The following is a 17520-nucleotide window of genomic DNA, read 5'->3' on the forward strand; positions in this document are numbered from 1 at the left end:
TCAGTTTCTTTTTTTAATTCAATCGGCACTTATGCGCGAGACAAATTATCTTTATGTATGATAGTTTTATCATTTTAAATATAAGATATAAGAAACGATTTACAAATGCACTGGAAAACCTGGTAGTTTGTGAGCATAATGGTCTAGTGAAAGTCAGAATGGTCAGAATGGTCAGAAGATGATTATAATCCCGATTTCTGTATAACTGTACGCATATCAGGAAATAAATCAATAAATTCGTATAATGCATAAATGTGCAAAATAAATTAACACGATACGATAAAGATTCAATAATGATGATGAACTCGATGGAATTTTCTCGAGAAGTGTATCGTAATTATACGATAATAGACCAAGCGAAAGTGCTGGCTATTGATAGTAAGTGCTACGTGCGAGAAATGCCTGGCTGTCAAAGTGTTAAGATAGAATGGGTTAAGATAGGATCCGATCCGCGTGGCGCGAAGATCATCACGCGCCAAATTGTCTATTAGAGCGTTACCAGAACTTTAAGCGAGAAATTACGACGTCCCCTCTTTGTACTTTAACGTTAGCCTCGGAACTCGTACGGGATGATCGTAATTACGACCACACCTTTGCGACTTCGGAGGCATAGCAACAGAGTGGCGTGGTAATTTCCGCCCCACATAGATCCGTGTAATTCGATCGCATTATCGCACGTGTACCTCGAGTGACGTGATGGATAGCTGGGGTGCAATGAGCGCGCCATTATCTATCTCACACTCGATGCGTTCATTCGGGAATGTGCAAATTCGGCGATTCTATGGGCGCTGTAACGTTGTCGCAGGCTGAGGTTTGAACACACAGAGTCTTTGAACCGAAGATCTATAGTCAGTAAAGTGATAACAGTAAACGGTAACGTAACGAAACGGTAACAGCAGTCAAGGACTCACTCGTGTGCTGGTTGTTAATCGTTCGTTGAGTCTTGCAACAATCGGTAAGACGAATTCAGACTTACAAGTCCCCTGCAACGAGTTGCTCGCGGTTTGTACGAGTCTCGCGCGTGCATGACAGACATCCGTAGCAAGGCAATAAGCCGGAGTCTACAAGGTAGTGTTGAGCTTCGTTCGACGCCAGTAAATCCCTGGTAAGGTAGAAGCGAGTATTCGTGAACCGAGGTCGCGAATGAATATCGTAACCTATTGTAAGTTTCAATCGTAATTGTATGATGTAACAAGTGGTATAAAGCGGAACCGTGAGCGTGTACGTGTGGGTATCGATAATGTGAAACGGTCAGCATCCACCGTGTGTCTTAGATGTACTTAGTTATCTCTCTTCCCTTTTGTCTGCTTTCTTCTTGTTTCTTCTTTCTCCGTTTCTCTGCAGCGTCACGAGACGCACGAGCGACGACGTCTGTTCATGTTTGTATAATCTCGGGTCGCTCGTACGTATCGCGAATAAAATTGTACTTTAATTTATTAGGTCGAAACATTTGTTTCCTTTCGTTCCTATCCTTCCACATGCGTCTACGATAAAAATAAATGTAAAGCTCGAGCGAGAGGCGCACGGGTATTCTTTCGTCGCGAGCTGGCTACCGTAAATAAAAAAGTCTTAAAAAGTAAAAAAAAAGTCTAAGAAGAAAAAAGTCTAAAAAATAAAATAAAAGATTCTTCCTTAATCTGTCCATAGTTCAACCTGTATAGCAAAATTCTATTTATCGGGCTGAAATTCGACTTATTTCATATATCCAAGTACTAGTTCCTGTTGTTTGAATGAGAATAATCATAGGTAGTAAGAAGGATCAGGATACTGTCTTCTGACAAATGCGAACTAATTCCAACACTCAGCAAACTGAGCAATTTGTTGCTTAAAACGAATGTGAGTATATAACATTCCTCCAAAAATTCCTCCACTTTTACAAGCGTATCGTATCAAACTAGTCCTATGAATTCAGATTCAGGAAAATTTCACCTCGATCCACTCCTGCTCTCAATAATTCGGAGATTTACTGTATCCAGCTCGTTGTCTATTTTACAAAAACCCTTGCATAACAATTGATAGCACCGAGAACAACGATAATCAAACGTACCTAACTGGAAGCTAGAAAAGTAGGAATAAAATCGCTGGCAATCTGGAAACGAACGCCATTACACATACAAAATTAATTTATTCGACGCTCGATCAATACGAAATTCGTGCACCTTTACACGGTAAAAGAGAAACCAGAACCGCGATGAATTCATAAATAAAAAAGGAGTTTCGCGAATCGATCATCATCTCTCGGAGAAACTCGAAGATCATCCAACGAACATAAGACACCAGTCGACGGCTGACGAAATAATTAATCCGCGCCTTGGTGGACAATGAAATGGCTCGACAACGGAATGTTAATCGAGCTGTCGAAAAAACCGGTCCTGGGTAATGAAGAAAAAAAAAAAAAGAAAAAAGAAAAGAACGATCCCATCGTCCAGGCCCCTGTCCATTTATTTATTCGCAGATCTTGGCGGCGCACGCTCGAATGAACTTTCACCGTGCGACACACGCGTGACATGCCGTTCTTTTTAAAAGAAAACCAACCAACCAACGTTCGTTGGTCATGAATAAAACGATAGGTATCGAAGTCACCTGAACGTTTTGTAGTACTACAAACAGGCTGTGCCTGTTCGTTGCACACGTGTGCATCGTTGTCCCTCCTAATGCGAGCTGCACCAACTGCATGCATTATTAATACGTTTTCGGCGCGAGACCACTCTCGTTCCTCTCCGAGAACCAACTTGGTTTTAGGGGAGCGATGTTTAGATTGCGGATTTTTATGCAAATTCATGCTTTTATGAGCGCCGTCGTGAAAGTGTGTAGAATGTAAATAAAGCTTTATTGGGCTTAATATACGGTGACTGTGAGATGTATTTGTAGGTGGCCTTATCTTACAACGAATGGTCCACCTTCGTCATTTTCATATTTCATTCTTGTAATTAAGTATTCGTAATCATATGAAAATATTGCGAAGTTTAATATACTGGAACTTATTGATTGGGATATAAGTGCTATAGTAAATGCAATGCACAGATACGTGTTACAGCCACTGTAATTGTGAACCATAAAGATACGAATTTGCATAAATATACACAGTCGAAAGATACTTATTAACTCGGAGAAGCTCGAATCCTTTCAACTGGTGTTTACTAAAATATTATTATTTTTCATGATGTAACTCGATTTAATATTAATCCGTGTAACTGATATTACGAATATTTTCAAGAGAAACACACGTGAACGATCTGAAAATCAAATGCGAAGATAGTTTTGATGCCGAGTTGCTTCACGGCGTACTCAATTTATTTAAATTGCTGTTTTAGAAAAAGCAAAGTGAACAAATCTACGCTTTAATTATTTCAAATATTTTCAACTCACCCTTCACGCCACAGTTATGCGTCTCAGCACGATCATCGACGTCGTTCATTCGATTATGATCCATGGTGTACGGTCTTATCCTCTGGATGGCGTGCTCCAACGAAAATTCTAGAGAATCCTTGTCACTCTGCCGCCAGGGCTTGGCTGGTTTAATTATGTAGCTTCCCGTCGACGTTCTCACGTGGCCCGTCTGCGGCAAAAAAGTATGCCAAAAATTCGGTGAGTCACTGCAGCATGATTGGCCTTTATCTCCTCAATGAAACTGGCTACCTACTTGCTAACCATTCTTATTTTTTTTTTCTTTCTTTCGTTCGGATTCTCTTTCGTTCTTTCTCCTTCTTTCTTTTTTTTTTATTTTCTCAAGCAACCGAACCGTGAAATTTCGTTCAATTGTCCGCGTAATTTCTAGCCAGATGAGCTTCGATAACGTTTCGTTAAACCATATCCGACGCGGTGAAAGTGATCGATCGAGTCTTTTTTCTTCAACCCTTTTTACTTTTCGCCGTTCTTTTTTAATGGTTAAACAGAGATTGTCGCATGCAAACAAGATTTTTCATTGTACGAGATATTACCAGGTAATTTTACAAAATCGCGATTCATCGTACGGTGAAAGGAGATAATTGATTTACGGACAATTTTATGTGACTTTCGTTCTCTTTAAATTGGCGCAAAAAGACTGGATCGCGTTTGGTTAAGTCCAGCGTTTTTACTCTGCGATGTTAAACTCGATCTTCATATTACACCGTTTATGACTTTAATTACTAAAGACAGCCTTCTTAAATCGTAGTCGACTTTTTGTCGCGTCGCAAACAATTCACGTGCTGATTTAAGAAGGTGAAGGAAAGTCTCGATTTTTAACTTTTGAATATTGTTAGCAACGGAGTATTTAAAACTTTGAAAAATATCGCAAAATATTCTTCTAAAAATGTGTCTTAAAAATTTTAGGTTGTAACATAAATTCGTCCTATTTCTAACTTTATTTACAAATGGAGAAAACGGGATAAATGTAGATATGTTGCAAGCTAAATATTAAAGTGTGGCATGTTATCAGATAATAACTAGAATTTTTTTATCGAATACAAGTACTTAAAGCGAATATCTTTTTCTATTAAAAGTTCGCATAAACTCATATGTATAAGTTATTCTACATTTTGCTAAAAAAGTGAACGTTAAAGAAGGGATACAGTTAAAATTAGATACAATTTCAAATATACATAGTGCGTTTGAAAATCGACGAATTCATTGGGCTATTCTTACGAACCATAGATCAATGTCCAGTAACATGAGTCATCCAGTAGCACTAAAGGCTCAACTCGTCGAAATTTTGGCATCCGTGCCATTCTTTTCGAGTATGCTACAGGAATTTCCGACCGGCGTTGTCACTTTTTTGTCCATTTGATGCTCGTAAAATATACAACGCTCAAAACGTGTTTTATTACCGAACCCCATAAAACTTTCAACAGAAAAAGCACTTTTTACTGCTTGAAGAATTCTTAAAAAAAGAAGAAAAATTCTGCGGTTAAAATTTTTTACAAACTCCCACTTCCTCGTCGATACTTTCACTAGACCAGAATTCACAAATTTACTAAGCCAAATTACAAATTATTGTCGCAAAAATTTCCTATGATAATTTAACCATCGTCAAAATTACATAGTACTCGGCTATTAATAAAATTTCACTAGCCAAACATTGATTCCTACAAATCCTAACAAATATCTCGTCTTAAATACTACATGTATGCATTATGTAAATTATATTATCGATAAATATCTTCTGCACACTTTTTTCAAATTTTAATTTTCCATAAACGAATACCCGCGATCTAACGATTTATTACCTTAGCCAAATATAATGCAAATTCGGAGAGAAATGACTAACGATCGTATGTATACGTAAAACAAATGGAAAAATTCGAAATTTGTCGCAGAACCTGCCGATCGACAAGCTGAGATACGAAAAGTATCGCGGATTAGCCCGGCGCATTCATCGCCATTTATTTATACATGCAGCGCTGCCCTGACATAACTTCCTCGATTTGAATGTGAAACACACCGGCTACATGGGACGCCCCCGCTAAGCATATGCCACCCACGTAAATTCCGTGTGAGGGCAAAGCCGCGGACCGCGGACGAACTCGAGCGGATCAGGTGAAAATAATCGATTAAAACCGAGCGCGTTCAACATGCCGGTCTTCTGTTTTGCCTCGTTGTTGTTTCGACGATAATCGATAGACCGCGGAAAATTTCCGGATGGAAAAATGCGAAAAATTCACCGTACGAATATACAAAAGTAAATAAAATAACGAAACTGCTTTGTTTCTTATAATTTGTAATAGATGAAACAAATATCTAAGTTCTACTCTTTGAATTACTGGTATGCTCATAAAAGCAATAAGAAACATAAATTTGCATAAGAATTCGTGGTCTAGTAACCCTCAATCCGATTACATAATTATTTTTCGTGCCTTATCGTTTATTTTCTTTTCCAGGAATATCCTTCTGATATTCGATCCTGGCACCGATTAAGGGCCAAAAGTAACTAATTTCTTTTGAAAACGTAAAATGCCAAAAAAAAAAAAAAAATACACGATATATAACGCAAGATCTGAGAAACAAAACTTTTTGTTTCCAACACTGTTGAAAGAAACTTGTCTAAAAGAAAAAGAAAAAAAATTAATAGATATAATACTGTAAGAAGATACGAGAAAGAATATCGAACGATAGTCTGACAGAAAAATGACGAGCCATGTAATACATCTGATCGTCCACAAAATTGCTTGTTGATCGACGACGGGTCTAATTAAGAAGCTTATAATTATTATCGGTCGACCAGTTACAGAAAAAGGAGTCGCACGGGCAACTGGTTGAACCAGAGCCAGAGAAAGTCGCCCTAATTAATTATTGCTCCTAATTACAGGAATCTCTGCTCGTCGTCGAGAACGGAGCAATGAGTAACGATACGATTCGTTGGCTGAAGGGCGACTAACGGCCACACGTCGATTATTATCAACGCCTCCTTAACGCACTTCCGCTTGTAATTTCAGTCTCTCGAGTGTAACCCCTGATATGCAGATGACTTAAATAGCATCTGACATAAATAAAATAGGAATTGTTGCGTGTTCACAAGACATTAACACAGGTCTAACAACTTCGCCAGCAATAAAGGAACTGTTATTTGTGTTTAGAACTGTTACACAGCAGATTAAATATTATACACGTGTCTTATAGTCTATGTGCTCTTTATTGAAACTATAAAATCCTAGATGGTCCTTTTATTATTCGATCTACATAGATGGCATCTGATTGCTTCTTTATTTAATACACGTTTCTACTCTATTATTTGTTTCGAAATTCTAGGTATTTGCTCGCGAACGTTCGTACGACTCTAGTTACACAACATTTCCATCGATATAAAATTTACGCGTTCTACAAATTAAGATTATATCCTTCTGTTCGTTATAATAACAGACAAAAGAAAGTTTAAGACTGGTACTTCTCGTACGTATGCCACGGTATATGATCCACGTAATCTCCTCGTTGACTCAAACGAGGATTACGTTCTTTTTATCCATTCTCTCGTATTTTATATTCATTTTTGTAGAAGCACACGATAATTTCCTATTCTTTCGTAAATCAATTCCATTCTTGACCCATTAATTTTCTTCTTGTTATTTTATAAAATATATACAGCAGCCTCGTTAAAAACTAATACAACCAATATAAGTGATTATTCCCTGCAAACATAAAAAGAAGACTGAAGAGAAAACACCCCACTGACCTCGCTAAAGAAATAAAATAGACAAACTGGAAGATGGTATCCCGCTGGGGGTAGCCACCCGCATGTTACTTAGCAACAAAGTTAGAAAAATTTACCCAATATCCATCTGGACAAACTGTAAAGTACAAATTAAAGAAATAAAATAAATCCCTGGAAGCTTAACTGACTCAAATTAATTCTATCTTACCCTACGTAGAAAGTCTGCAAAGATAGTTTCCATCCATCGCGCAACACTTGCGTGTTGCCCGGCAAAATTTTGATCATACGCAGCAAGGTGGAATACGTAAATAGGAAAGCAGCTGCGCAAACCTTTCGGACAAAGGGATCGAAATAAGAAAACAACGTACGTATGGATAGACTTCTGTTGCGAGTGCCTAGCTACGTATACAATGAGAGCCGCGTGGTTTTCTATTGAACGCCGAAAGACAACGTGGCCTTTCAGCTGTCGTGGTCGTCCTATGGATTACGACAGCCGTAAACGGCCATTCTGCACGCGTGTAAACCACCTATAAGGGAAAAAGAAGTTCACCTTTACGAACATGTTGGTTCGCTCATTCAGAATCGAAGATCGTACGCGAGTGCACACGGTGCATTTCTCGGAGAGGAGAGCGAGGAAATTTATTGGCCAGCTGGAAATCCGTCTGATTGTCGATCCTCGTTCCCTTAAACGATCGTTACACACCGTCCATGTTTTCTTCCATTTACGAGTGCTTTTTACGCGAAGCGTCGAGCTCGAGCGTGTTCGAGACACAAGTGAAAAAATGGCAAGCACGAGAAAGCGTCTTCTTTGTCTCTGGGACACGAGGAGGCGAAAAGGCAGAAAAGGGAAAATATCGTGTGCATTTGTTTATTTTTATTTTTAATTACAATGTTTCCTTTCTTTTTTCTTCTTTAAGAATTTTTTAGATTATATCGGTTTATGAAACGATACCTCTATAAACTTTTCATACGAGCGAATTGTAATTGTTGAAAAGACGTTACGTTCGAAGAGATTCGAACGGAATTGTCCGCTACTAATAATAGACACGCAAGTTGGGGTTTCGATAGTGATTTCAGGTTGAAGAAAACCGTTTGTATGCCGACAATATTTACGTAATCCGCGCGTAAATAGAATCATTTATCAACGATGTAAAATTAGAGGGAAATCTTTTTATCGACCTCCCAAAGTTATCATTAAATGAAAGCAGATTTTCAAGAATGTGTAAGTTTATCTTACGATGGACAATTGAATAGTTTCTTTCTTTTCTTCTTTTTAGGTCTTGCGCTTTTTCTAAAATTTTGATTTTTAAAATCCATTTTTAAAATCTCATATTATTATGTATGAAGAAAATTACAAATAAAACATTTCGTTGTGTGTAATGTGCAAGGATCTAACGATTCGAAAGCGAAAGCAGAATAATTTTGGAGTAATTCATTTAATAGAACGACGACATCTAAACAAATGTTCAGTATTTACATGTTGTAATAATTTATAACTATTCAATTCTATTGAAATAAAATATACTTCTTTCTTGGTAAATATTTCTACGAAATATTTCTTTAATGTTATTTGATCCTTTCTCGGAGGATAGTTTCAAGGAAATTGATAGTTTGATACCAGAAAACAACAAAGCAAAAATAGGAAATACTCAATGCTACAGATGAGTCACTTTTAACGTACTCCTTGCGTCTATGTGTATGACTTAGCATCTCTTCTCACAATCGTTCAGGAATGCTTCCATCTCGGTTGAGAACAAATAAATTTCACGAGGTGCTTCTTCGGAAGTTTGTTTAATCATTGAATCAACAAATCGAGAAGGGGCAACGTCTCGCCTTCAACTTCCTGATAATTCGCGTTGTACTTCCGTTTCAATGCGAAGATGTATTTAGGGACGAAAGCGTGTACGTAGTTGTTATCATTTCATACCATTTATTTCTACTCATTTGCAAAATCTGTTTAACATACCGTGTATGCAATTAAATTCATTCGAAGCAAGCTATAGCGAAAGTGTAATGAAATTAATTTGAAGCGATCGAAATATAACTATATATACATTTTTAACTACATTTGTTACATGTAAATAATGTTTAACGATTCTTCTTATCTTAATTATCCAAGGACTATGCAATTTTCTGCTTTGCAGTTTCATTAAATTATCGGCTGTGAATATGTTAAGAGCCATTTGTATTAATGGCGTCGAGCATTTGCTTATCTTTTATAATAAATTAGGAGTAATTATATCATATAATACCTCTATCGTAAAAAGTTAACTTCTCAAAGATTTAACGAAACAGAGACAAAAGGAAAACTCGAACAAACGAATAAATTTAAGGAGAAGAAAAATTGAAGACCACGTTGCTACAAAGAAGATAATTGAAAATTTGCTAATACTCATTTATTGTCAAAATTCTATATGCCATTATATGGAATTGAAAATAATAGAATTTTATATATATATATATATATATCTACATTCTATTATGGTAGATACAATGTAATATAAACCATAATTGAGTCATGATATAAAATTAATGTTTCATATATAGAATTGGAAACAATATAATCTATTGCCATTTAAAATACAAAGTAAACTATGTTACAAGCGTAATAGAAACTTAATTTCATATAATCTATTGTTATATCAGTTTACGTCCTTCGCTGTATCCACGATAAAATTCCTTAAACAGCCTTAAACCTACATTGAGAATTAACACTTACGGCGTTGTTGGTTGATCGTTGCTTCACAAATTACTCGATTTCCAAAGAATTAAGCGCTCTTAACCCAGATTTTCTAAATGGAATTCGTCGTGTTCGAGTCGGTGATTAACCGTGCGCTTGTTGAATTTAATGATCGTTTGTAACGTGTCAACATGGTATTCGAGTAAAAGCCTGGATTTTTTCTTAATCGATTAAATTCCTGGAGAAGGATGTCTGGCATAATTTTATCGAGCCTTCTTTTTCTTCACGTTTAATGAAATTTTCATTTTTCTATGGTATGTCGTGTTTACGAGTATACGTGGAATTATTTCTCGTATTTTTCTATAAAAGTTTCGAGAAGGTTGTTTTGATACAGAAAAGGGAAATACGATGGCGGCAATGAATTACATTTCACGTTGTTGTGGATGCGGAGACTTCAAGGTTTTCACCGTCTTTCGAAATTTCGCGTACAGTGTGCTTGACAAGTTTTTCAATAACTTTCATATCGTTTATCTCGATTTTAACTTATATCGATTCTTTAAACTTCGTTCATCAAGGAAATATCTTTGAAAATATTTTCCCGATTTTTGCAAATTTACAAATATGATGTACATTTCACTACGAGTGAAGTATGAAATACTTTTTAATATTTCAAACACCAAGCAGTTATTAATGTTTCAGGTGTGAATTATTTTTTAACAATTTGAATATATTTATCTGTTTTCTCTACTTACTCTCCGTCCATATAGCACATATGTTTGTGGATATATATTAAGTTGTCCGAAAAGTGTCTTTCTTTTACAGACACGTCTTTTACAACAACGCATCTTTACAACAAACATGAAACCTAATCTATCGAACGTTGTGACCTTCATCTTGATAGGACAAATAATATAAAACGAAAAATATTGTGCATCCATTATTTCCTTATAAAACGAAAGAAACTTTTCGGACCATCTAATATATATAAATATTATTTCCAAAATATAAAGCAATACAGGCGATACTTAATGGAAATTAACAGTTTGAATGTAAAAGAAATTATTCACTTTGCATCGAAAGACTTTTATATCCATTTATATACATAAAGCGTTTATTTATTACTCGATGTTTTATTTTATGTTAGGAACGTCTATTATAAAGGATCTTTACAAGTACGACTACGAATGAATCATTAAATATTTTCCACAATAGCTGTTTCTGTCTATTTTTTTTTTTCAAAATAGAATAACGCAATATCGATCAAAATGACGGGCAATAAATGTCAAAGTTTTATTTCAAACAAAGAACGAAATGAAAATTCAGACGTGCAAGCTATCATTGCGAATCGATTCTACCATCCACCTTGGTAATTTCTCCTTGAATCAAATCTCTGGAACCTCTTAAGTCTTTCGAGATGGTTTCAAACGTTATTGCCCATAAAGAATATACGTACAGTAAGAAGCCATTTGGATCTCTTGCATCGTGAAAATTGCTTGATTTGCAATTGCGAAGAGCGCAAATGAGAAAAAAGTAAAGATCGAATGACCGTTTAACCCATTCTATTTCTATCGCAGTTCCAATTTGCATCACATATCGTCATTACACTTGCAATTATCTATGAAGAAACGTAGAGCAACGATGTTCCATTAAACTCACGTACGATCTTGCGTTTGCTTCATGAACGTCATTAAAAATTACATTTTTTCATCCGTGATCTCGATTCTTTCTACAGTTCAATAACCCTAGAAATTTTCCAGGAAAAACATTTATAACGATCGGCTAACAAATAAGAAGATTATCAAAATCTCGTGTTCGAGGATACGTGTACAATTTTTGTATATTTAAACGTTACTTTATCGATATAAATTTCTTTCGTACTCGAAGATCCTGGAAAAAGTCATATCGTCTATTCTAATTCTTCCCTCGATGATTTCAATTTTCTAGTCGTACGTTAACAGTGAAATAACTTGCAAGAGTTGCGTAAACGCAGCCTGCTTATAAACTTGCGAAATCTAGATGAAAAAAGAAATAGTAACCGGTAAATGTCCTTGAAATTCCTCGTCAAAATTTCAACGCCTATTCAAGTAGAATTCGACGATAGAAACTGACCGAGACAAAGTTACGAACGAAACGGTTCCTAATTGATTAAAACCTATGCTATCTCTGCTTACAAAGAGAACAACAAACGTTTCGTTTAATCCACTACTAACGAAGATACGCGCAAGTTGTACAGTTCAGCCACCACGTAACAAAGATATCGATCGATCAATCTTCGTGCACGACTTTCCATCGATTCTACGCCTTCCAACAATATCATCCTCTTGCATCGTTCATCTTCTTCCAAGTTTGCCATAGAAGCCTGCAACGAGTCGAATCTTTTCTATCGAACCTATCTATCATTCGATTCGCTGGATACGTACACAGACAGCGAGGGCTAGAGCGTGGAAAGAGAAAGAATCGCGTCGTACGCTGGGTGCATTCGCGATTTGCATTCCTGCAGGCGTGCACCTCCACGTCCCGTGGCTATCCGATGGCACAAAGACTGACTTCAGGGTTACCGAGAACTCTTGGCAAGAACGCCGTTTTTCTCTCCTTCCCCTGGCTCTCTTCTCCTCGCCGAAACCCTCCTCCCGTTCTCTGTCAGTCCGTCCCTCTTCTGCCCACGTCTCGCAATCTCTTTTTGCCTTTTCAACCGGCGAATGCTGGCAACGACCTCGAAATCCACCGCTGGAACAACTCATCGACCTTTCGACGAGTACAGCTGATCTCCATCGACGGCCACTGCTTTTCCTTTCGATGACCGCCGCCACTTTTTTCCCCAACGAGCTTTTCTTTCCGATTTTTCCACAAGGTTCGCCGAACGCTTTCGTTTCTCTCGGCTGGATTCATCGTAGCCTACGGTTGTTTTCTATTGTTTTCTCATTGTCGACTGGTCTTGTTTCTTTCGGTGAGATTAGGACGTGTAAGGATTTCTTTCGTATTTTTTTCTTTTTCTTTTCTTGTTTTAGTCGATAAACGTTTCCTCCGATAAACGGTTCTTCGAAAAGATTCGTCGATTTCTTCCGTTTCTTTTATCGAGATTAGAGTGCACAGCGTCTTCTCTTTCTTTTCTTTTTTTCTTTCGAATAATGAACTTTTCTTCTCGAAAAATCGAGAAGATTCGTCGACCGCTTCCTTTCGTTTTTCTCGTCGAAAGTAAAGTGTATTCGAGTGGAATTTGAGTGGGCAGTGGTTTGGGATGAGTTGGCAGAGAAATTTCGGGAGTTGAAGGATCCCGGTTTAGGTTATTCTTTGTCTGCTTCCATGTTTTTTGAGGATACATATTCATCGATGAACATAGATAGACCGTATGCTGTATTCTTATTGTTCTATTTTCTTTTCAAACATATGCAGTTTCATTGAATTTCAAATGTGTCTTCTAGCTTTTTTCTCTCTTACAATTTAGTTAATGGTACGGAATACGATTAAAAACGACGATGAAATGTTAGAAGTTAAAAGATGTTGATCCGTTTAATAAACGCTTGAATTATTTCCTCTAATTAAATTTCTATGTCTTTCTGTCGATCTAATTTCCATTGTAACATCCATCTCCTATGTTCTACCTGCTATTTCATTCTTTATATGTTCTACTAGAAAGTCGTTCTTGATTTTTGTCGTTGATTTATTAATCCAGTTGATGCGCGCACGAACATTCACCAACTTAAGCAGCTTCCTTCAAGTTGAATAATTTTAAGAAAGTCGAATGGCAAGCTCGAACGAACTCTGCGATCTTCGTAATAAATTCGTAACGTTGCAACTGCATTTCAGCAAATTTCGATAATCTTGAACGATCACGTTTAACTTGAACGCGTTTTGAGAAAGCCGAAACAATTTTAATCGGATCGAACGATGTTGCGCCACGATCGAGCGATTTTCTACTTTCCAACAATTTTATGTCAATTTCGATAAATTCGAGCAAATTCTATCACGATACATCGTAATACGTGTATCGTTTATGTGTAAGTACTTATTATATCGTTTCGATTGACACATATTCCGCGCGCCTGATCGAAGTTGAAAGGACTCAATCTCGAAATTGTTAGGTACCCTCGTGCTGTCGGATCAGCTTGTTCGTTTTAAAACACAGTTTCACTTTCTCTACTCGAATTACAGTCTCGCTTTCGCCACCCTCGACACTCATTCGCAAATATCGAGTGCATGGCTGGATGGAAACCGTACAACATTCTTCCGACCCACTTGCTCCAATGCACGAAACTTGATCTCCACTTGACAGCGAAATTTTCACGACGAATTATTTATTATTCGACTGTTAACGACTTTCAACTCTTCACATCGTTTCGCATCGTTCGACTGCCTGTCGACGTTCACGCGAATTTACGTATTTTCGTAAACGCGACTAAAGCAACGGAATCTAAACAGAGATTCGTTTGATTTGGCATCGTTTGGCTACGTTTTGCATATTTTATGTATTTTTACGTATCGCATCTTTAAATTTCTTACGAATGCACAGAAATCTACGGTTCGGTAGACAACGCGTTATAAATAATCCGCGGACGTTTATGTATTTAAGGGAAACTTATGGGAAGCGTAAAAAATACGGAGAATGCACATGATAGGCAAAGATATATAAAATCTTTAAATTATGGTACTTGTGATATTTAGCGGGTACAACGAATTTTTGCGTAGGCTCCGTTTCTTCATTTGTGTTCGTAAAGATATAAATTTGTAGAAATGTCCGCAGTCTAGTAACGAAGTCGTAGAAAGGATACGTAAAAGGATTTGAAATAAAAACCGGCTTGCATCAATAATTTCTCGGAATCATTACGCTGTCTATGGTCAAATTTGATATCCAATAACGTTTTCAAGTGGAGCACGTGCCAAGCCAATACAAATCTAATTTGTCAACATAACGTGGCTACATAACATCCCATCATAAATCTTTTCCACTTCTTCATCTGGAGTTATTTAAAGAGCAATATCGTTCCAGTTGGCGAAACAAAATGCTAACTCTTGACAGCTGACTCATCTTATATTTGCAATTAGCCCAACCATTGGCAAACGGTCACGAAAATTCAAGTCATATCGAATTCGAATCTTTACACTTATTAAACAAACTAATAGACAAGGTAACGAAGCGTTCAATAACCTTGAACTAATCTTAGCGAGCGAAGACATATCTTCGAACGTTTAGAAAAAGAAGAAATGTAAAACTAAGATGGAAGCATAATATCAGATATATTATATAAACGCGTGTTATTCTTAAGCGAAAAATAAATTGAACTTAAGACCAACGAGGAGAAATCAATGGAAAATAACGAAAGTTCATTTTACTAAATTTTTCTGAGTAAAACGAACGACAGGATGAACATCCTACGTGAACAAAATATCCGAAATTCGATCCACTTTCGATCAAATTACAGACAACCAGACCTAAAAAGCATAAATCTCAGAAATCGGCGGATAAAATTAAACTTTTACGAATCCTTGCCAAGTACGATCGGACATCGATGTTAGTTGCCTTAAGAGTCGCCATAAAAGAATACGTTCGTCCTCTTGGTCGGTGTAATGGCAATTAAAAAGAGCAACACGACAGGTTGCAGGATTTTTCATCGAGTCCCTCTTAGAACACGATTTTATGCGATATGTTTTATGTGTTCGATGGGTAACGAGGATACAATGGCGGCTTCTGGGTGGGCTACCGGCCTTAAACTTTTCAATGCGAGCGGCAGCAGGTCTTTGCATCCTGTGCAGCACGCAGGATACTTTGTATGGAATCGATGGCTACGTGTGCGATTCTCGATACACGGCCGATCACCTCCGTGTAAACCCGTATAAGGCGACTAATCGTCGCGCATGCTACGATAAAAGAGCTTCGTTAACCGGGTGATGGCTAAATATAATTTTATTATGGATTTTAAAGAGTTTTAAACGACGATAAGATGGCGACGACGCAGACGATTGACAAGTTCGATTTTACGCTGGTGCTGATTATTAATTTCAAAGCGATCGGAAAGATGATTTTTAATATTTTAATATTAATATTTTATTTGCAGTATATTTCATATCGATGTAATTTTCATTTCTGTCTACTTGCTTCTTAACGAATTACTGGTAAAATCCTGCTTTTTACCCTGTTACCATTATATGGAAATTTTCATTCTAATTTAGGAAGAACTTTAAAATTATTTTATTTATAAGTAACCTTACAATCAATTTTATAATAAATTTTATATTATGCAATTTTAGAAGATTCATTTCTATATCTTATTACCGTATTATGGAAATAATGATGGCAATAATTTGTAGATATCCTAACACCTTTCTGTCAGAGAATTAGTTAAAGTGACTTGAAAATCGCACATGCTCTTCATAAAAATAGCCGCGACAAATATCTTACATGTACATAGACGTACATACTAATAACGAACTGATATACTGTTTGTTATAAGGTGTTTTTATCATTTTTGGTGTACAACATTTTTAACATTGTCTTATCTCATGCTTCCTCGTTTTAATTTCATCAGATCGTTCTATAATTTTAAATACAGATTCTCGTTCTCGAAAGTGTGCAGAATAGATTTTTCTAAACTTCGACGTTGTCAAAAGACATTGTACAGCTTGAATGTAAAATTTGCAGGAACTTATTTACGGGAAATTCGTTTCTCTTGCTCACGAACCAAGTTTTGGTGCACCTTCAAAACCTATGCACCGAAACCGGAAGCGTCCTCCGCGTTGCGACCAACCACGGTCCTCCACCTTTCACTGTCTCAACCGTACGCTCTTGCAATTAAATTCACACTGTTGTACCAATCAGCCTCGAACATCACATCCAACCGCAAAAAAAAAACATCCAAGAAACACAAACACGGAAAAAAAGAAGTAAATCGAGTGGATTTACGAGTGGACCGTTGATATATTGCGCTCTTTTCCGGAAAAAAGAGACCGTGTGGTGTCTCGAAATTGAAGGTAAATCGAATTTACTCGATGTGTTCCTGTGTTTCAAACTGTTACTGTAGTTTCTCAAAATCTATTCGATTTTTTCTATGTGATTCAGTGTATATACAGATAGAAGGTTGTTCATTTACTCGACATTACTGGCGATTCTTTAAGAATAAAGCGAAAATTAACTCATAGAATTGGCCTCGAAAATTTCGGTTGGGAAACATTTGTCCAATTTAAACTGGATGAAATTTCAATTATCGAAAATTTACTATAGCGCTTCTGTGTTATCGGATATTTCTTTGAGATGATCTTGAAGATTGATTATATCTCGAAGTTTGTATTAGCTTGTCCGAAAAGTGTCTTTCTTTTACAGACACGTCTTTTACGACGCATCTTTATACAAACATGAAACCTAATCTATCGAACGTTGTAATCTTTATCTTGATAGAACAAAATGTATCATACGTAATTAGACAAAATAATATAAAACGGAAAATGTTGTGCATCCATTATTTCCTTATAAAACGGAAGAAACTTTTCGGACGACCTAATATCTTCAAAAATCGTTTATAAATTTCCTGACCCTTTCTCATAGTTTCTTTAGGATTTTATGCGTTAGAAATAATTTTTTCAAATCCTCTTTTCCCTAATTTCGTCACGCGAGTTTGGGATATGTCACGCTCCTTCCCGAAAAAAAAAGAAAAAGAAAAGGGACGATGACCGTGGATTCGAAATGTCTGGGAATTGGAGGCAAAGCCAGGTCCCGAGGGGC

The 17520-nt window shown here is 36.8% G+C and overlaps 1 protein-coding gene across 3 annotated transcripts in view; it reads right to left on the bottom strand.

Moving 5' to 3' along the window:
• Positions 1-17520, bottom strand: part of LOC122570646 (A disintegrin and metalloproteinase with thrombospondin motifs gon-1) — a 176326-nt gene that overhangs the window by 55550 nt on the left and 103256 nt on the right. For all 3 annotated transcript variants that reach the window (XM_043733225.1, XM_043733227.1, XM_043733224.1), the window contains exon 6: positions 3370-3559. In XM_043733225.1, coding sequence (XP_043589160.1) covers positions 3370-3559 — 190 coding nt within the window. The remainder of the gene's footprint in view (positions 1-3369; positions 3560-17520) is intronic.

The sequence above is a fragment of the Bombus pyrosoma genome, linkage group LG9 (genome assembly GCF_014825855.1).
Source record: "Bombus pyrosoma isolate SC7728 linkage group LG9, ASM1482585v1, whole genome shotgun sequence".
In the NCBI taxonomy this organism is placed as follows: Eukaryota; Metazoa; Arthropoda; class Insecta; order Hymenoptera; family Apidae; genus Bombus; species Bombus pyrosoma.